Below are 21,779 nucleotides of genomic sequence, written 5' to 3' on the forward strand. Positions count from 1 at the left end.
CTCATAATTATCTTCTTGATTCTCACTGTTTTGTTTGGTAAAGTAAATAATATTTAGTAATATTATCATAATTAGGTTATGCATTCTAATTGTATCAATGTCTTTTCATAGAATGGCAAGTAAATAAAACAACAACAAGGAACTCTTCTCTTTTTTTTTTTTTTTTTTTGCCCTTTTTGGTCCTTCCACCCCTGCCCCTGAGGAGGTCTGTGCACGCCACTGGGGTTATGACAATGTCACAGAAAACAATATAAGCCACACATTAAAAGGCAAAAACAAGTCGTACTGTTTGACCTAATCATTATTGGGAGGATCGTAGGCAGAGTGAGGCAAGATGCTACTGTTACATTTATAAAGTAAATCTCAATACTGATAAAGATGGTTGTTACTTCACATTAGACAAATTTATCTTTGTTCATCTACAATGTGTGTGTGTGTGTGTTAAGCAATGTATTGTATTTCTTTTTTTTTTTTTTTTAATACCACAGTATATAGGCCTATGAAGTTTTACACATGAGCATGCACAGAAAAATTCTGGATATGAAACAGGGAAATTCTATTCATTTGTAATGTGCATTTTACACAAAGAGGTAAGGTAATATGTTTAAGAGTATATGTAATTAGTAAAGTCTATTTGTTATTATGTTTGCAGATTTTGTGTACAGTAACCAATGGACAACCTGACATTCACAAACAGCATTCTCCTCGTGGAGGGACTGAAAGTTACACCTCAGTCATCTCAGCCTGTTTTCATCCTCCTTCTCTTGGCTTATGTCTTTACAATGGTATCAAACATTGGACTTATATTTCTGATCTCAACAGAGAAGAATCTGCATGACCCAATGCATTTTCTGTTCTGTAACTTGCCACTGAATGATATACTAGGGACCACTGTCATTATGCCACGCTTGCTGCAGGACATTTTAAGGGAAACCTCAGAGCGCAATATATCATATGCAGAGTGTGTTATTCAAGCTTATTTTGTGCATGTATTTACAGCAGCATGCCACTATGTGCTGATGATCATGGCCTTTGACAGATATGTGGCTATATGTAATCCATTGCGATACACGACTATAATGACCAATAAAATGGTTATTAAACTATCAGCATTTGCTTGGGGCCTGGCCATTCTTTTAGTGACAATTATGATAGGACTTACTTTGCGTCTGTCTCACTGTAGGTATAAAATTGAAAACCCTTTCTGTGACAATGCCTCGCTGTTTAAACTGTCCTGTGAAAATGTGGTCATAAATAATGTGTATGGACTTGTTTATACTGTCATTGTACTCAGTCTGTCAGCGCTGTGTATATTCATTACATATGTCAAGATTGCTACTGTATGCATAACCAGCAAAAACAAAGCACTTAACAGCAAAGCCATAAAAACCTGCAGCACTCATTTAGCTGTTTATTTAATCATGTTTGTTTCTGGAGCCACTTTTATTTTACTTCATCGGTTTCCTGAATATTCTGACAGCAGGAAACTAGCTAGTATAATGTTTCACATTGTACCATCAGGATTAAATCCCTTAGTATATGGTTTACAAACCAAAGAGATAAGACAAAAGATTGTAAAAAACTGGTGGAGAAAAAAGTGAATTCTTCAATGGATTATGTATTTTCATAACATAGATAATATTATTTTAAAGGTATGTGAAAATAATATTTGTGTATGTGAAAATAATATTTTAATAATATTTAGCTAAGAATAACTGTAACACTGCAAACACTGTAACTTTGTTCTGTACTCAATTCCTTTTCAGTATTTATCAGGTGTTTGTATGAGAATTGTTGACTTAAAATGTAAACTAATTTAAATTAAGTTGTAAGCACATATTACCTGGAAAAAAGAAAATAAACGACAAGAAATAAACTACATTTGGCTCATTACAAGCACAAAAAGCAACTTTAAAAAAGAGACTCTGTAAAGGGGTCCTTGATTATGATTTCACTTTTTAAACTTTAGTTAGTGTGTAATGTTGCTGTTTGAGCATAAACAACATCTGCAACGTTACGGCACTCAAAGTTCTACCAGAAAGACTTGGAAGGCGAGATGATATCACAATGACATTTATTAATAAATAGACCAGAAATGAAAACTTTGTACGGGGAGGTATGGACAGGGACCATCCTGGTGGTGGTGGGGAGGATGGAATTTAATGTTTTCGTCATCATCTGCGAACTCAAACATGTGTAAGTAACGTATACTCCAAGTATTAGATAGTGTTTGGATAGACCAGAAAGTAATGAAGTAACTTCACGCTGGAGCTTTCATTTCTACCGGAAAGACTCGGAAGACCCACAATTACATTTATTGATAAATAGACCAGAAATGAAAACAAAGATATTGGATGGTAAAGTTCTTTGGCGCAGGCCCCGTCCGTAGTTCACATTCGGAGGGTAGTGGACTCTGCATATCCTGCCTGAAGATGAAGGCAGGGGCGCAGCCGACCCCCAAAATTGGTAGGAAAACTAATCCAACTGGGACGGAGCCTACTCCCAAAGAATTGTAAGAGGTAATACACCCACCAGTAGTGCATCTTGCGGTTCCTAAAACATAGGAGAGTAAAAAAGAAGAAAACATTTTTAGTTAAACATAAAATCGCGGAACCGGAATAAAGGCCTCATAGGCCATGAAGCATAATTGATTTGATTTAGATTTGAATATTTTATTTTCGAGCTAAAGAAAAGAAAAACAGAAATATATATATATACATAATAAAAGAGAAAAAAAGAAAAAAAAAAAGACATAATTTACATTACAGCTCGAAAAGGAGTGGGAAGAAGACAAGCTTATTGACTCCCACCCCTGTTCATAAACCCAAATAACAATAGACAACAACACTGCATATTTCTTACCTTTTTACAAAACAACTATCAACCGAGTTGGTTACATATTAACAAATGCGACACTGCATTATACCAGGTCAACATTTACAGTATCTCACACGCTACAACCAGTGTATTATTTCTGTCTCCCATACAGAATTCATTACCATGTTGGCATTACCGTTATTCATCATCACCATTACAACCCATATATCATTACTCTGTATCAAAGTGTTTGAATGATACACAAAATACTCCACTTTTATTCATGAAGGTACAGTAATCTCAGACCGATTGATGCTCATGATAACAAGAATAGTCTTAATGATATGTGTTAAAAGGGATTCGGGGCTTTTCCTTCTTTTCTGTGACTGGACCTGCTGCCAGAGGGGAGCAGCCCCCGAGCAACCAGACCATCATTTGTTAAGTGTCCTATACTATGCATTAAAAGAGACAAATTTTAGGAGTCTGCTGCCCGAAGAGGGTTTCCTCGAGCTGCCGGCCCCCACATGTCTGCCCTATACTACGGGTTATGTTGAATGCGGAGTACATAGATATGTGCATGTTTTACTTCTAAGAATTTAATTCCTTTATATTACCATCAGCATCAATAGCAATACCTCTGTCTGAATAGATTGAGTTTGATTCTAAGAATAATCCACAGATTGTTAGATATTAATCCTAGACTGTTACATTTAAAGTTTAAAGTTAAAATAGTGATGATAACAACACAACAGCAATAGCAATAACAGTGGCAGTAACAACTGCAATAGTATAATAGTAACAACCACAATATACTTCATTATTAATTAGATCTGACCTTTAAAGTACACAGCACTTTGTAACACCCATTAGCAATCAAGTACCCATTTCCTCCTTCTGGTACTTTGACCATACCATTTTTTTATATCTTGATTTGAAATGATGAATATTTGGACATGGTTTATATTCTGCGCCCAATTTGTTCCAGAGTTTAACTCCACATACAGACACACACATACTTTTCCTAGTGGAAGACACTGCTTGAACCTTAAAGTTATTGGTAGAAGAGGCCACTTCCGCCGTGTATGATAAAACGCTGAGAGCTGTAAGGATGCTGTATAAAGACATGAGCGGAAAGCAAGGGAAATGTGAGAGAGTAAAATGATAGACCAAGAGGTGAAGGATGCAATAGGCCACATGGAGACGAGGCCACATGGAGACAAGGCCACTTGAGGTCACATTCTCCCACGGCCCTCGGCCTGCTCGCCACAATAAGATTGCTATTTTGTAGAACCGCCACGCGCTGGTTTCCGCGGGTCACGCTCTGGCACGGCCGCCAGAGTTAGTGAGATCAAAATCAGCGACATGATTTTGTGTCGTTATGGTAGCAACTGAGACGCAGGTAAGTGACGCGTTTCTGTTTGCAAAACCAAAGCATAATTCAACGTTGGTTCAACCTTGACATACAACCTTTATTCACCCATATTGAAAGGAGAGACAGTGAAACAACGTCACAACATCAACAGTGAAACAACGTCACGATATCAATTGTGAAACAACGTCGCAAAATCAACGTTGATTCAATTTGCAAAATCGAAACATAATTCAGTGTTGATTCAACCTTGGTCCCTGATGTTGATTCACCGGTGAATCAACGTTGAAATGCCGACAGGGAATCATCAAGCGGAAATTCGTGTCTGGGACCAATGCATTTTTAAGCTAATATTTAATTTAATAAGTATCATAAAACCAAAAGTGATGGTATTATTTTGTAAAGTTTAGATTCTAAGCTTTCAAATGATACCATAAATTAGGAGATACTATATAGGGAAGCCTATAAAAAGGACTTGTGAACATTATAACGAAGATTTTCGGACCCGGTACAGGGTCCGTGGTCTAAATTAAATCTGTTTATCATATAAGGCTATTGTTTCTCTCCAGAAGACTTTTAAACCACACGATTCATTTGGATTTATTTTACGATCTCTTTATGAATGTTTTGGGTGAACAGACTTTCAGTGGATGGACAGAAATCTCTCTGATTTCAGTAACATATCTTCATTAGTGTTCCAAAGATGAACGTAAGTCTTATAGGTTTGGAATGACATGAGAGTGAGTAATTGATTTTTTTTTTTTTATTATTTGGGTGAACTATGCCTTTAAATGGGTCCTATTATGCCCTATTACAAAGTCTTGATTTTGTTTGTGGGGTGAACTAGAATATGTTTTCATGCTCGATTGTTCAAATAAACAGATTATTTTTCACATATTTTACATTATTACAGCTCCTCTGTCCCCAGTCTGGTTGAACGTGTCATTTTCCGATGAAGCCCCTCCTTTCGAAATACGAAATGTCCTGTGATTTGTTAGCAGGCCCAGTGTGTTGTTGTGATTGGCAGCACTTAAGCGCTTGTTCAGGAAATGTCACGGCCCTTAACCGCAAGCTCTACTCAGATGCAAATATTAACAATGCCGTCAATTTCAAACCATTTCGAGCCCAATTCAGACTCTTACAATTTTAACGAACAAGAGGATTGTGCTGAATGTATTTCAAGCATGGACTTTGCAAGCACGGATTTCACAGTTTTATTTTATTTTTTTTATTTTTTTAATTATAGATACAATGTTATCCACCATTTAATCATATTTGTAAGAAAAAATATATGGTAATACAAACAGTAATCGATCACAAAATCATGGATAATATTCATAAGCGGCGGTGAAAATTCTTACAAAAGCAGAGCTTATGAGCTAAAGTAAACACTACATCAACTCTGGAGAGCAGTATCATTTATTCTGTTGGACTGAGTATATTGAGGGGCTGAAACGAGTGACTTTTGTTTTGATTGTGGAAAAAGAGAATAAAGCAAAAGCTTCCTACCTTATTATTGAACTCGTTACACTGGTGCCGAAAACCCCGGAAGGAAGAAGGAAAGCCGCCGCTATCATGCAATCTTCGCCAGGTTTGCTGTTGGTGGAGGTCATCCCATGACTCACGGTCCTCCATCAAGAACAAGGCGTTACTGGGAGCGTCGCTTCCAGGTGATTGTCCAGGCACAACAGGAGGACCACGGGAGGTTACAGAGCTGGCTGTTGGCTGAGGGAAGCGACGTCGAGCAGATCATCAACCGCGTGGTACTGGAACAGTTCATCACTTAACTGCCCAGGAAGACTGCAGAGTGGGTTCAGTGCCACTGCCCGGCATCGCTGGACTCAACCATTCAACTGGCGGAGGACCAGATGGTGGCGTGCCCAGGGGTCGGCGGAACCCTTCCAGCTGTCTCTCTCTCCTCCCCTTTATTTTATCCCCCTCCCTCTACTTCTTCCCCTTGACCTGTCCCTCTCCCTAGGTCCCATCAGTTCCCGAGGGCGGGGTGGGCCAGGTCCAGAATATTCTAGAGCTTCCTGGACCTGCGTGTCTTGAACCGATCCCTCCACAGGCTTCCATTCAAGATGCTCACTACCAAACACATTTTTGAATGTGTGCGGCCACAGGATTGGTTTGCAGTGATAGACCTAAAAGAACGCCTACTTTCATCTCTCCATTCTTCCTCGACACAGACTGTTTCTGCGGTTTGCTTTCGAGGGGCGGGCATATCAGTACGCGGTTCTCCCATTCGGGCTAGCCCTGTCTCCTCGCGCCTTCACGAAAGTCGTCGAGGCAGCCCTTGTGCCGCTACGGCAAAACGGGGTTCGCATCCTGAACTATCTCGACGACTGGCTGATCCTAGCTCACTCTCGAGACCAGGTTTGCGAACACAGGAACCTAGTGCTCCAGCACCTAGCCCGTCTGGGTCTTCGGGTCAACTGGGAAAAGAGCAAACTCTCCCCTGTGCAGAGGATCTCTTTTCTCGGTATGGAAATCGACTTGGTCGCCATGTGTGTGCAGCTTACGAGTGAGCACGGGTGCGCAGTCACTGCTGACTTGCCTGAGACAGTTTGAGGGCAAGAGTGTGGTTTCACTGAAGTTATTTCAGAGGCTCCTGGGGCATATGGCATCCACAGCCACAGCCACGCCGCTCGGATTGCTTCATATGAGACCGCTTCAGCTCTGGCTTCGCAATCAAGTCCGAGGTAGGCATGGCAACACGGCACGCTCCGAGTACCAGTGCCTCCGACCTGCCGTAAGACCTTCACCCCGTGGATGAACCTCAGCTTTCTACAGGCTGGGGTGCCCTTAGAACGAGTTTCCAGGCATGTTGTTGTCTCAACAGAGGCCTCCACCACGGGCTGGGGTGCCATGTGCAATGGACATGCTGCCGTGGGCTCCTGTATAGGACCCCAGCACCTTTGGCATGTTAATTGCCTCAAGTTGCTGGCGGTACATCTGGCTCCGTGCGTTGCTCAAAAACCAGCACGTACTAGTCTGCTCAGACAATACCGCGACAGTAGCATACATTAACTGACAAGATGGTCTACGTTCCCGCCGTATGTCTCAACTCGCAGACCCTGTTCAAGATCAGGGAGGACGAGGAGCAGGTCATTCTGGTTGCGCCTCATTCTTCTCACCGAGAAGACCAAAGAAAATCGATACCGATCAGTATCATGCTTTACTTCCTGCAAGAAGGGTTGGAATGAAGGCTGTCTCCCTCCACCCTCAAAGTGTATCGCCGCACATCACGATGCAGTTGAAGGTAAGTCTGTGGGGAAGCACATCCTGGTCATCAGGTTAGTTCTAAGTAGTTCTCAGTAGAGAGCTTAAAGCTGAGAGGTACTCTTAAGTAGACTACCTCTCAGTAGTTTTAAATGCCCTGCAGAGTGCTCCCTTTGAGCCTCTGCAATCAGTGGAGCTTAAGGCGAGACACGGCAGGCAAAAACATCGTTTTTTTTTTACTGGTCAATTTAGAGATTTTTGGATATTTGTCTTCAATAACGTCTTTCAGACTTGTGTTGAAGAAAAGTCCGAAATACACATTTAGGTCTTTATTTTATTACACTTTGTCTGTTTGCGTCTGTAGATTTCTCATAAATTCAACAAAAGTTTGCGTTCTAAATCAACATGCTGCTCCGCGATCTCTGCCGTCAGCCTGTCATCACATGCTCCGTTTCGAAGCTCTCTCTCGTGTACAATCCTGTTGGATCCAAATATGGTCATTTCCTTTTTATCAGCAACCAATCGTGAAAGTAAAAGGGCTGAATGCGCAATCTCATTGGCTGATGAAAAATCTTTAAAAGCCAGTTTTCTCAAAATAACTTCTCTCATACTCCAAGTCCGGAATCTCCACTTCAGTAGCACCTATATACACCAAACTTTCCAGACTTGTACCTAGTTATATTATGAAGACATTTACAGAGGGATTTGTAAATATATTATTCCTAGCCTGATTTATATAACATTTTATTCCAAAAAACATTTTTTTAAGGCTATTGACAGTATTTTCTGATTTACAGGATAACAAAAGTAGATACCCATAAATCCCTCTGTAATTTTTTTCCCATCTATTATGTGAACACAATGAAAAAATAATTTTTAACCTGGCTTTATCCAATACTCAGATATCGTTTTTTAAAACATATGCAAATTAGTGCATATTTGATTAGATATTGCCTGATTTGCATATTTAAACATTAAATTACAGAAAACTTGTACATTTTTTTTTCTCATCTTAATGTAGGTAATCAACTGGGAAAGTTTCATGGTGATATCTGCTAGTTAAAAATGTTACCCTATTCACCTGTAGTGTCTCGCCTTAAGTTCGTGTCAATGAAGACAGCGCTCCTGGTTGCATTGGACTCCATCAAGAGGGAAGGGGACCTGCAGGCATTTTCGGTTGACGAAGCGTGCCTGGAGTTCGGGCCGGTATATTCTTATGTGATCCTGAGACCCCAGTCTGGATATGTGCCCAAGGTTCCCACCACTCTCTTTCAAGACCAGGTGGTGAACCTGCAAGCACTGCCCTTGGAGGAGGCAGACCCAGCCTTGGCACTGCTCTGTCCAGTATGCGCCCTCTGTGCTTACGTAGACAGAATGCAGTGTTTCAGGACCTCAGACCTGTCTGTTATGGTGGGAAGCTGAAGGGAAAGGCTCTCTCCAAGCAAAGGTTGTCTCACTGGATAGTGGACGCCATTGCTTTGGCATACCAGCAGCAAGGTTGACCATGCCCCCTTGGTGTGAAGGCACACTCCACCCGGAGTGTGGCTTCCTCTTGGGCTCTAGCGCATGGTGCCTCGCTAACAGGCATCTGCAGAGCGGCAGGCTGGGCGACACCCAACACATTCACGAGATTCTACAATCTCCGAGTAGAGCCAGTGTCCTCTCGTGTACTCGCTTCAACTAGACAGTACTAGCATCTGCTCAGGTGTCTTCGCTTACTCGCCATTCCACTCCTGGATACTGGATACGTGCAATATTCTCCTCAGGTGAGCTTCCCCGAGAAGCCCTGAGTTCCTCCAGCGCCGTTGACATCAACGCCAAAGTTATGCCACCAGCAGCTTTCGCATTGGCTAGGTGCCTCCATGTGCATCCTACATCGCCTTCATCACTAGTGTCTCGATCAATGATCCTGATGAAGAACATCATGCACAGAGAGCTTCTTCGCCATTGTGCTGCTACAAAATGAATGACAAGCAAGACACTATGAAGTATTTATATGTGTCTGTGCTAGATCATCTATATTTGTACATTTTAGTCCCAAAACAAAATGTCATAATATTTTGTCTGAAAACTGTGATGAAACAAAGAACATGAAAGATTCTTATGAAACAGGGTCACTGCGGACTAAATCCAGTTTGCGCATACGTGTCTGTCTGATTGTGTGTATGTGTGTGTGTGTGTGTGTGTGTGTGTGTGTGTGTGTGTGTGTGTGAATATCAGATGTGTGTGTGAATGTCAGATGGATATTAGATGCAGTTCAGGGTAGGATCAAGTTTCTCTCTGTGAAAAAGAATGAGTGTAATACTCAAAATAGTTTGTGTGTGTGTGTGTGTGTGTGTGTGTGTCGGGGTGTGTGTGTGTGTTTGGGTAACGTGTATGCATGTATCCACACATGCACAGGTCCAAGGGCTCGATGTTTGCCAGCACACATGTACATATGTGTACATAAACATAATGAACATGCTCATGAAAACTCTTATTTTCAGTCTCTCCCATTCACTTTAAATGGCCAGCCATTTTTGACCGAAATTAGATACTTACTCAGATAAATGAGGCCTATGATTAATTGGATGCAAATAGAAATATAAAACCAGTCCTAATTGAAAGAGAACAAGTTGACAAAAAGATTGAATCCAATATTGGGTGATGATATTGCATAACAAGTGATTTATAAGCTATTTTTTATAGGCCGGTCATTTTTCACCGAGAACAAAAAAAGTGTTATAGGGTTTTGAACACAACCTGAGTTAAGAAATGTATCATGGGGTCATGAATCATTTTGCAGGATTAGCAGGTTGAAACGTCACTTATTGCCATAAACACTCACAATCAGCAGCCTCGCTGCTCATGGCAATGTATTCTATGAATAGTTTTTTGTTTTGTTTTTTCCCAAAAGGGTTATGACAATGTCACAGAAAACAATATAAGCCACACATTAAAAGGCAAAAACAAGCCGTACTGTTTGACCTAATCATCATTGGGAGGATCGTAGGCAGAGTGAGGCAAGATACTAGTTACATTTATAAAGTAAAACTCAATACTGATAAAGATGATTGTTACTTCACATTAGACAAATTTATTTTAGATTGACTAATTAGACTTTGACTTTATCTACATTTTTTTTATATATATATATATATATATATATATAAATGTTTGTGTGTCAAGCATTGTACTGTATTAAAAAAATAATAATTATTATTATTTACCACAGTATAGGCCTATGCAGTTTTGGTATACACAGGAAAATGCTGAATATGAAACGGGGAATTTGTAACACATTTGTAATGTGCATTTTACACAAAGAGGTAAGGTAATATGTTTAAGAGTATATGTAATTAGTAATGTCTATTTGCAGATTTTGTGTACAGTAACCAATGGACAACCTGACATTCACAAACAGCATTCTCCTCGTGGAGGGACTGAAAGTTACTCCTCAGTCATCTCAGCCTGTTTTCATCCTCCTTCTCTTGGCTTATGTCTTTACAATGGTATCAAACATTGGACTTATATTTCTGATCTCAACAGAGAAGAATCTGCATGACCCAATGCATTTTCTGTTCTGTAACTTGCCACTGAATGATATACTAGGGACCACTGTCATAATGCCACGCTTGCTGCAGAACATTTTAAGGGAAACATCAGAGCGCAATATATCATATGCAGAGTGTGTTATTCAAGCTTATTTTGTGCATGTATTTACAGCAGCATGCCACTATGTGCTGATGATCATGGCCTTTGACAGATATGTGGCTATATGTAATCCATTGCGATACACGACTATAATGACCAATAAAATGGTTATTAAACTATCAGCATTTGCTTGGGGCCTGGCCATTCTTTTAGTGACAATTATGATAGGACTTACTTTGCGTCTGTCTCACTGTAGGTATAAAATTGAAAACCCTTTCTGTGACAATGCCTCACTATTTAAACTGTCCTGTGAAGATGTAAGTATTAATAATGTGTTTGGAGTTGTTTATACCATAATTATAGCCTGCCTGTCAGCAGTATCTATATTTATAACATATGTCAAAATTGCTACTCTATGTATAAGAAGCAAAAACAAAGCACTCAACAGCAAAGCCATTCAAACCTGCAGCACTCATTTAACTGTTTATTTAATCATGCTTGTTTCTGGAGCCACTTTTATTTTACTTCATCGTTTTCCTGAATACTCTGATAGCAGGAAACTAGCTAGTATAATGTTTCACATTGTACCACCAGGATTAAATCCCTTAGTATATGGTTTACAAACCAAAGAGATAAGACAAAAGATTGTAAAAAACTGGTGGAGAAAAAAGTAAATTCTTCAATGGATTATATAATTTTCATAACATTTTAATATTATTTTAAAGGATTTATTGTATGTGAAATTAATATTTTAATAATATTTAGCTAAGAATAACTGTAACACTGCAAACACTGTAAATTTGTTCTGTACTCAAATCCTTTTCAGTATTTATCAGGTGTTTGTATGAGAATTGTTGACTTAAAATGTAAACCAATTTAAATTAAGTTATAAGCACATATTACCTGGAAAAAGAAAATAAATAAGAAATAAACAACATTTCGGCTCATTACAAGGACAAAAAGCAACTTTGTCACTATTGCTTTGTTACAGATCATTTGATATGTATGGATTAAGCAACATGTCTAACCAAAATCACCAGTGTCCAGTGATTTCTGATATGTAATGATTCATGTAGGCCTACAGATGTTTTTGTCTCAAAATTGTTTATTGTCAGTAAATCAAGCCAGTAACTAAACTGCCAACTTCACATTGTTTCTCTTAGTAGCAGTGGCGGCTGGTGCAAACAAACTGAATTATTAATGCAGGAATGAATGTAGGCTACATGTTAAATAACCATTTAACTGTGATCATAATGTATCATTAGCCTACTGCTTAGCTAAAAATGGAAAATTCAGCATTTAAAGAAATCTGAGTTTTTGGCCTAAATGGCGATGTATGGTATATCTCAGTATTTACTTTTTTATTTGAATTACAAAAAAAAAAAAAAAATCATATCCTGATCAGTATTGTCCTACAAACAATATTGAAGGCTATAAAAACAAACATAGTGAATGTAACCTTGCAGTCTATCTACCTTGCAGTCTATCCAAAAAAGGGGTCAAATCACATTACATTCTAACATTGCAACATTACAATATAAAAACAAAATAATGTTTTTTAAAGAAGTAGTTAAATTTATTAAACTTAAAATGAAAATAAACCAAAAACACCAGGTTTGAAATTCTTTCGCACATTTATGTTCACCAACAACAACAAATATTCAACAACAATTTTTTTTGCAAAATATATTTCATATTTTAATGTATATTTTAGTCTGAATTATTGCGTTCCTATTCTATTGCGCTCTTCGGCGCGCATGCACAAGGCGGCGCTTGTTCACGGACGTTTAGCCTGCAGAAGGCTCGTCAACTCATGACAGCAAAATGGAAATATTTTCTTGACTTTCTAACATTTACAGATGGAGAATATGTCCATGGAATGTAAGTTTTGCACTGAGGAAATTACTGGATGTCACTTCAGCTTAAAGATTATTAATAGAGGTATATTTGTTCATCGCGAGCAGCGATGACGGGCCCAAGCCGGTGGCGCCGCCACCACGGTGCCTTTAGTTACCTTAAAGCCACCTTCTTGGGCCCGTCATCGCTGCTTGCAGCTATACTTATAACTACCGGTTTTCTGTCAATACATTAATATTCAGCCTATTATGATAATGCTGTATATAAAAATGTGCAAAGAAAGAAGCTTTTAATAAATATTTTGTAACATGCGTGAATAAATCCAAACACCCTGTGACAGATTTAAGTTTCACTTTCAATCCATGACCGACAGAGGAGTGTCTTGGCGGCAAGGATTTAAATCTTTAACAATGTCTGGGATAAGAAAATCTAAAGTGTGAATATACACCATCAGAAAGGATATTCTCCAAGGCTGGATTTAGCATCAGGAAAACCATGATCGCACTTCTGCCGGCTAACGTTAACAAGTTGGTTTTCCACGGGACATTCTAAAATGCTTAACGTGAAAAAAGCTTTTAAAACGCTTAAAAGGCACTTTAACGTGGCTTAATGCATGTACACAGTACACACTTTATTAAGAAACCATACTATGTGCAGATAAGCAGATGAACCCAGAATATGAACGCAATGCGTTCCTCCTATAGTAAAGCGTTTTCTTTACATAATTTGATATTTTAATTTAACTATTTTAGGAGATTAAGTCGTTAAACGTTTTTCACGTTAAGTGTTTTAGAATGTATTTTATCCGCGCGCACAAAAGACTCCAACGGACACAGAGTGAAAGACTGGATTTTTTCTCTTGATCAGGTAGGGTACAAGTGATTTCAAAACTTTTCAGCTGGTTCTAATTTGATTTTTAGATGCTGTGAACATTTTTAGCTAAAAAGACTGTCACTCCAGTTTAGCATTTATTGTTGTTTCTGCAGTTAAAAAGACAAAGTTGAAAATTCTGGCTACTATCGTTATTTTAATTATTTATTTATTTTTTATTTTATTTATTGATCTGTCAGGGTTATCTAATTAACTATTTGTGGCTTGTGTTTTGAATATATTCCCCTGCACTTAAGGCATTTTGCAAACATTTGCTCATCTTGTGACTTGATTCTGATTTATTTCATTTTGTATATTTATTTATTAGAAAGGTATATTCTGTTCTAATTTAATTTAGTAAATTAATTGTTTATTTTTCCGGTGCATCGATGTTGTGCTGTACTTAGAGCCTGCTCGCACAGGTAATTTAGCCGATTTAATTTGATTTGCATGTGAAATGCAAATCCTTATTTGAAGTGTGGCCATTCTGGAGTTATGTTATTTTTTAGTTTTATTGATCCAAAATGTTTTTATACATTTTTTTCTATATCTTTGTGTGATATTCTGTACATCGCGGCTTTGAAATGTTAAAGCCCGCTTCAATTTTTATATGGTAGGTTGACTATTTTATTTTTATATTTTATTAAGGCTATACTGAACAGGCTGCGATGTCAAGATTGCAATGCTGGAATGTGTGTGTGTGTGTGTGTGTGTGTGTGTGTGTGTGTGTGTGTGTGTGTGTGTGTGTGTGTGTGTGTGTGTGTGTGTGTGTGTGTGTGTGTGTGTGTGTGTGTGTGTGTGTGTGTGTGTTTGTGTGGCGAGGGCGCGAATGAACAGTGGACACATAAAAACATAATCCGTCATTTTGTTCATACAGGACATCATTCAAACTGCAAAGTGTTTACTTATATTTGTGTACACTCGCAATAAAACACAACATTGTGCTTTTGTAAAACAAATTCAAGCAATCCGCCCCCCGACATGGTGCTAATTTTTTAATTAAACTAAAATGCTTACGGCTGCACAGGCATTCATAACTGTGTGCGTCCACGGCGAGGAACGGACAGGACAGAGTGAACGTTTTTTAGTTCATTCCTACACTGTAAAAAATTTCTAACCCTCCCAAATCAAAAATTTCAAGTGACCGATAACATCAACATTTTTCAATTGGCCCAAGTGAAATTCTGTAAATTATAAAATTAAATTTACAGATTTTCACTTGGGCCAATTGAAAATTACAGAATTTCACTTGGGCCAATTGAAAAATGTTGATGTTATCGGTCACGTGAAATTTTTGATTTGGGAGGGTTAGAAATTTTTTACAGTGTACTTCCATAGGAATTGAAAACCGCACCATTATCAATGTCTGTGCGGACGTCCGTATTTTACTTTCGTTTTTAAGTTAGCGATTTAAAAGCCCCCAGCGGTGTCACACGTTGATTAACCAGTGGGGAAATATTCCCATAGTCACATCCCTAATATATTTATATATAAATACAATAAGCCAACCTGATTTTGACCACAAGAGGGCAGTATAGCATTATGTATGACTTGATTTTTTTTTTTTTTTTTTTTGGACTAAACAACTATTCTGGGTGTTTTAAAACTTAAATATAATTCTTAAATAAAAAATAAAAAAAGAATAAAAAAAGAATAAAATGGGCTTAGTTCTGATATTTGTATAATTTTATATAGAAATAAATGGTGTATAATTACATTTTTAGAAGATATGAGGCTTTTAGTGTTTCCTTTTTTGACATTAATTTAATCCCTCGCCATAGCAAAACTGTTTGAGATACTTATTATCCGTTCACAATTTAGCATCTTTAATGTATTTTCATCATGTTGAAAAAGTTTGGTGGGAATAAAATAAATAAATCACTTAAGAGGAGTGGGAAAAAATTCAGAGGCTGATTTTGCAAAAAATCCACATTCAAACCAAAATATCTCACTTCCTGTTGGTCGGAGCTAATGACTGTAAATTAGAAAGTTGTCCGGATCGACGAGATCAATAAACGTACCGAGTTTTGTGACTGTAGGTAAAACTAACCCCCCACTTTTGTCAAAAGCATTTTGAAAGTGACACACTTCCTGCTGCCAGTTGGTGGCGCTATAACTTTGACTCACAATAGTTGCATCCATCTGATCGGCCTCTTACCACGAACACACTTATGAAGTTTCATCAAGATCAGTTAATGTATGCAGAAGTTATAACATTTCATGTTTCTATTTTCTCGCCATAAATTTGTTTCCTCGCCACGGCCAAACCGTTCGAGATATCAAAAATCCGTCTTTAATTTAGCATCCTCAATGTCTTTTCTTCATGCACACTGAGTTTGGCGTCGATCGAATGAATTCTCTAGGAGGAGTATATCAAATTCCAAAGCATGTGTTTTCTAAACAACCCATAATAGCTGACTTCCTGTTGGGCAGAGCTAATAACAGAGTGCGGAAGTTGTTCAGCCCGATGAGATCTACATGTGTACTGAGTTTCATGGCCCTGATGGCCACGGATTCTGACCTGTGTGCAAAGTTTCAAGAGTTTGAGCACGTTAAGGGCCCCATAAACTTGAAAAACAATTATAAAAGTAAATCTCACCAAACAGACAAATCCCCCCACCCCACACACACACAGAGACGCAGAGACAGAGAGAGAGAAAATTCTCCAAAAAAATCTCATTCAAACCAAAATATCTGACTTCCTGTTGGTCTGAGCTAATGACTGTAACTTAGAAAGTTGTCCGGCTTGATGAGAGCAATATACATACCGAGTTTTGTTACTGTAGATAAAACTAACCCCCAACTTTTTTCAAAAGGTGGCGCTACTGAGCTCCTCACCACGCCCGTTTCTGAAACTTTGCACATGTCTAATGGCTAATAAATGTGATGTGTCTGTCGAGTTTCATGCAATTTCAAGCACGCTAAGAGTCTCAAAAGCATCAAAAAAGAATATTAAAGTTTGATGCGTTGCCACGGCAACAGTATCTAAGATATCAAGAATCCTTTCACAGGTCTACATCTGCCGTGTATGGAAGCTTGTTTCAGCCACAAAATAAAAAAAATTAAATGATAATTGCGACTTTATCTCACAATTGCGAAGTCAGAACTGCGAGATACAAAGTCAGAATTGCGTGAAATAAAGTCGCAATTGCGTGTTATAAAGTCAGAATTCTGACTTTTTTTCTCGCAATTGCGACTTTATATCACGCAATTCTGACTTTATAACACGCAATTGCGGTATAAAGAAAGAATTGCGTGATATAAAGTCGCAATTGCGAGAAAAAAAGTCAGAATTCTAACTTTATAAGACGCAATTGCGACTTTATTTCACGCAATTCTGACTTTATATCTCGCAATTCTGACTTTATAACACGCAATTGCGACTTTATTTCACGCAATTCTGACTTTATATCTCAAAATTCGAGATGTAAACTCGCAATTGTGAGATAAAAAGTCGCAATTATCTCTTAAAATGTTTTATTCTGTGGCGGAAACAAGCTTCCATAGCCGTGTGTTTACATTATACACAAAGTTTTAAGCAAATCGGGTAAAAATAAGAGGATGATTTCAAAGCATTTTGAAAGTGACACACTTCCTACTGCCAGTTGGTGGCGCTATAACTTTGACTCACAATAGTCACATCGATGTGATCAGCCTTTTACAACGAACACACTGCTGAAGTTTCATCAAGATCAGTTAATGTATGCTGAAGTTATAACACACTTCCGGTTTCCCTTATTCGGCATAAATTTGTTTCCTCGCCACAGCCAAACCATTTGAGATATCAATAATCCGCTGCCAATTTATCATCCTCAATGTCTTGAGTTCATGCTGACCAAGTTTGGTGGCGATCGGATGAATTCTCTAAGGAGGAGTATTTCAAATACCAGAACATGCGTTTCCAAACAACCCTTAATAGCCGACTTCCTGTTGGGCTGGCATAAAAAGTAAAAGTACGAAAGTTGTTCGGCCCGATGAGATCTATATGTGTACCGAGTTTCATATTATTACATGCAAGCGTGTTTGATTTATGGACCAAGTTTTCGGACCCCGTTCAAGGGGGCGCTGTTGAGCCCCCCTGGCACGCCCGGGTACCAGCTTCAGCCCGGCCCTGATGGCCGCAGGTTCTGACCTGCGTGCAAAGTTTCAAGAGTTTAAGCACATTAAGAGCCCCAAAAGTGCCCAAAAGTTTGACAGAAAAATAATAAATAATAATAATAATAATTAAAGCTGCAAGCAGCATTTAGCGGGGTTCAAGCATTTAAGGCCATTAAGCACATAAGCATCAAAAGACATTAAGCTTTATTTAGCAAGCTTTTAACCACTGACATCATAGATGGAAAAGTCCATTAAAAGCCAATACAGGCAATTTACCATATGAAATAAATGGTTTTCAAAGCTTTTTGACAGTAATAGTGCCACCTATGTTCCGATCTTCATAAAATGTTGCATGCTTTTTTACTATGTTATATTACATATGCTCACTAATTTTTGCTTAGGATTTGTAGGATTTTCTATACATTTCTGCAGTGGTTTGGTTCCGATCGGGCGAAAAACCTAGGACTAGTTAGTAAAAGTAGGGTTTTGACAAAATTCAAAATGGTGGAAAATTTATGGCGGAAATGAACATCTGCACAACAGATCTGCACACAAAAACAACTGCGCTTACCACCACTCAAAACCAAAATAAATAGTGTTCCAACCAATCACCGACAGGGGCGGGTGTTGGGAGGTTTTGCGCTCGTGCACGGCTGCCTATGACGGCTGCACGCAAACACGTTTTACCACAACACTGTGTAGCATGTAGCGCGCAACTTGACTTGATGTGCTACACCCAGTTATAGTATTCGGTAGGGCCTAATTAAATCAGAAGCAAGGAACATCTACTTGAGGGAGGAAATGGTGCAACAGGTGAGCAAATAGTTGACAATTTTGTTCTGATTCAAAGAGAAAATTATATTGATAAATGAAAAAGTTCTCTTCGTAGTTTGTTTCAGAAAGATGAGTGACAAATAAGAACAATAGATTGTTAGTAAATTAAAACAGACATCACTGATTTGTTTCTTTTGCATGATTCAACAGCCTAAAAGCTTCGATTAAATTAAGTGAAGTTCTGCAGTTTTCATACAATTTGTGTAGAAAAAAAAAAAAACTCAAAACCAATACTACGTCTGTTTCTTTCACCTTGACCCAAATAACTTACAATAATAAAACAAAATAATACATTCTATTAGGGCTGTCGCGATAACCGCAATATTGCAGTACTGCGTAGAGATGCGCGGATGGGCTATTATTTCATCCGCAACCGCATCACAAAACTCATCATCCGTCCGCCATCCATCTGCACCAACGTTTTTGACCAATTTTCAAAACCGCACCCGCCCGCCATCCGCTGATTGGGCGATGCAAGGCGCTGCTGATGACTTGGTTCAACCGCCCACCACCCGCCCGAATTTAATTAAAATATTATTTTTCGTCACGTCATCCGCCCGATCCGCGGCTTATCCGCGGCTGTAACCACCAACCGCGCATCTCTGGTACTGCGCTACTGACAAGCCAACCGCAGAGAAATGCAAGTAACCACAGCAACCGTAATATTTGCATGTTTTTTTTTCAGAAGTCTATACCGTTCTTGTTTTGAACTTTGTGTGTATTGAATGTTAAATAAGTTAATAATGATAACAAGACTGTTTATCATGGTGATTTATAACAGACAGACAGTTCTTGAATCAGACAGTGAATGGGAGAGATCGACTGAGCATGTGCGATTACCTGCGTCTGACTTTGAGGTCAAGTCATATATATTTGTTAAAAAGGTTGTTGTGTCCAAGTAAAGAGAAATATTGTATCGCCCTTTTAATGTTTAAGGGTATTTACCATAAATGGCATTTCACAGTGCGAGGAAGCCGCAGGAAAATAAATCGAGTCATGCATTGATTCAATGCCAATGGTCTCTATTAAGTGAAGCTTCAGCATTACCCATGCGACCCATTGCTGGTCAGCTGAGCCTTGAAAAGTGGAGCTTAAAGTTAAAAATAATGAACACCTAGTTTCATTACATCTATCTTTTTAATGAATCAGCGTTTTCCAACGTGTTTGTACATTACGGTTTAATGACTCAAAGACAATCCATTGCATTAACAATGTAACTGCGCACTGAGTGACAGCCTTTCAATGCGCAGACACGCTGTTTAGTTTCGGCTACATTCGTTACAGAAAATGTCCTTGATTTTTGTGCATGCTATAGGCCTACACAACATAACATTTATTTATATAGCAACACATAAATATAAATAAACTACAAATATATAAATGGTGATAATACTGCATGTCGTGCTATTGAGCCACTCAAAATTACAGCATGGGAAATTCCTTCACGAGACAGCCCTACATTCTATAACCCAAATGTACAAAAAGAAATGTAATCAGTAATGTTGTTTTTGGCAGCCTGTTTTATTTTTATTTTTAGTGTAGTCTTTGTGTCAAGCTGTCATTTTAGTTTTTATTAGTTTTAGTCACATTCATACTCTTTTTAGTCTAGTTAAGTTTCAGTTGACTACAAGTCTGAGCATTTTAGTCTTATGTCAGAATTATCCATGACTATTTTCGTCTAGTTTTAGTCAACAAAAACTGATGACATTTAGTCTAGTTTTAGTCAATGAAAATTGTGTTTTAGTCCCTTTTTAGTAATGCAATTCTATTTAACCCAGTCAATATAGTGAACCACTATGGAAAAATAGCAAAAATAAAGAACAGAAAAGTAACACTCGTCTCATTCGTGGAGGCTGAAAAACAAGTTATTTGTGACAGCCAAGATTTATTGTATTAATTTAAATGCTAAAGAAAAGGCATGAGAGTTGGCTGTTTTTGTCAATTTTAAGTTTTAATTTAAAATGTTTTAATATAATTACACGGCTAAATATTTTACCACTTGCTTATAAATCTATATAGAAGTAGTGCATTGAATAATACGTTGTTTAAATTGTGCTTAAAAGTGAATTACGTCTATTAAAGAATATGTGTGTACAAAGAGAATCGCAATGCTGACAAAACTTTTCTTTAAAAAAATAAATAAAAGTAGCTGATAACTTCTGGATTTGAAATAAAAATAGTGAGTATGTGTTTGTGGTAAAGCCGTGGATCAGTTACGCACTGCAAACGCAACATATGTGAAAGCACTATAGTGCATGCTGCTCCTGCACCGCATACACACTGCACACGGAGTATGTGTGAAACGGGCATCAGACTTAACTTTGTTGTCGTTTACGCTAACTCACCGCAGCTGCATCTTCTAAATAATGCTGCGAGTGGGGCTTGAGGAAGTGACATCGCCTGCGTCTACGCAGTGAGACCTGATGCAGCCCCTGAAGTGAGACACGGGAAACAGAAATACTGCAAAATAATAATAATGCGACTAAACGAGACGGAATAATGTCATAACATTTTGTCTCGTTTTGGTCAACGAAAATGAAGAGACATTTTAGCATAGTTTTTATTTTGTTAACCACATTTAGTCTTGTTTTTACTTGTCAACAATATTTGCATTACACATTTAATTATAGTTATAATCACATGAGCAGCATTTACATTGCGTCTTGTCTCGTTTTCGTCACGTGGTTCGTTGACGACAATATTTAGTCAATTTTCGTTGACGAAAGAAACACTAGTAATCAGATATTGGATTTGACTCAAAACACAATGTGATTCATAATTCCTTCCAATAAACCACCTTATCTTTTTTCTATAGTAAAATAGTATGTTCAACAATATGAATTGGAAATGCTGGAAAGATGAATTGATTAAGTTGAACAAAGTTCATGAATCAAACAACTCAGCTCATCAGAGTTCATGAATCAAATGATTCAGTTTAAAGAGTTGTTCAAACTTCTCTTGATCAGTTGAAGTACAAAAAACAAAGTCTCTCCATTTCAGAAGTAAAATAAAATAAAAATCAAAGTCCTTTGAGTCCAAAAAAAATTTAAAAAATAATTGTAATTATCCTACCAGTTGA

The 21,779-nt window shown here is 38.1% G+C and overlaps 2 protein-coding genes across 2 annotated transcripts; both read left to right on the forward strand.

The window, feature by feature from the left end:
• Nucleotides 1–238: 238 nt before the first annotated feature.
• LOC311277248 (olfactory receptor 8G17-like) lies at nt 239–1,601 on the forward strand (the record flags this gene model as incomplete). The annotated part of the gene is made up of 1 exon (XM_084387500.1): nt 239–1,601. Exon 1 carries the CDS (start codon nt 672–674, stop codon nt 1,599–1,601), a length of 930 nt encoding a protein of 309 aa, XP_084243626.1. The 5' UTR covers nt 239–671.
• Nucleotides 1,602–10,785: 9,184 nt separating this feature from the next.
• LOC311277249 (olfactory receptor 8G17-like) lies at nt 10,786–11,715 on the forward strand (the record flags this gene model as incomplete). Its single annotated transcript, XM_084387501.1, has 1 exon — nt 10,786–11,715. One exon carries the CDS (start codon nt 10,786–10,788, stop codon nt 11,713–11,715), a length of 930 nt encoding a protein of 309 aa, XP_084243627.1.
• Nucleotides 11,716–21,779: the final 10,064 nt, after the last annotated feature.

The sequence above is a fragment of the Rutilus rutilus genome (genome assembly GCF_951802725.1).
Source record: "Rutilus rutilus genome assembly, chromosome: 18".
NCBI classification, from domain to species: domain Eukaryota; kingdom Metazoa; phylum Chordata; class Actinopteri; order Cypriniformes; family Leuciscidae; genus Rutilus; species Rutilus rutilus.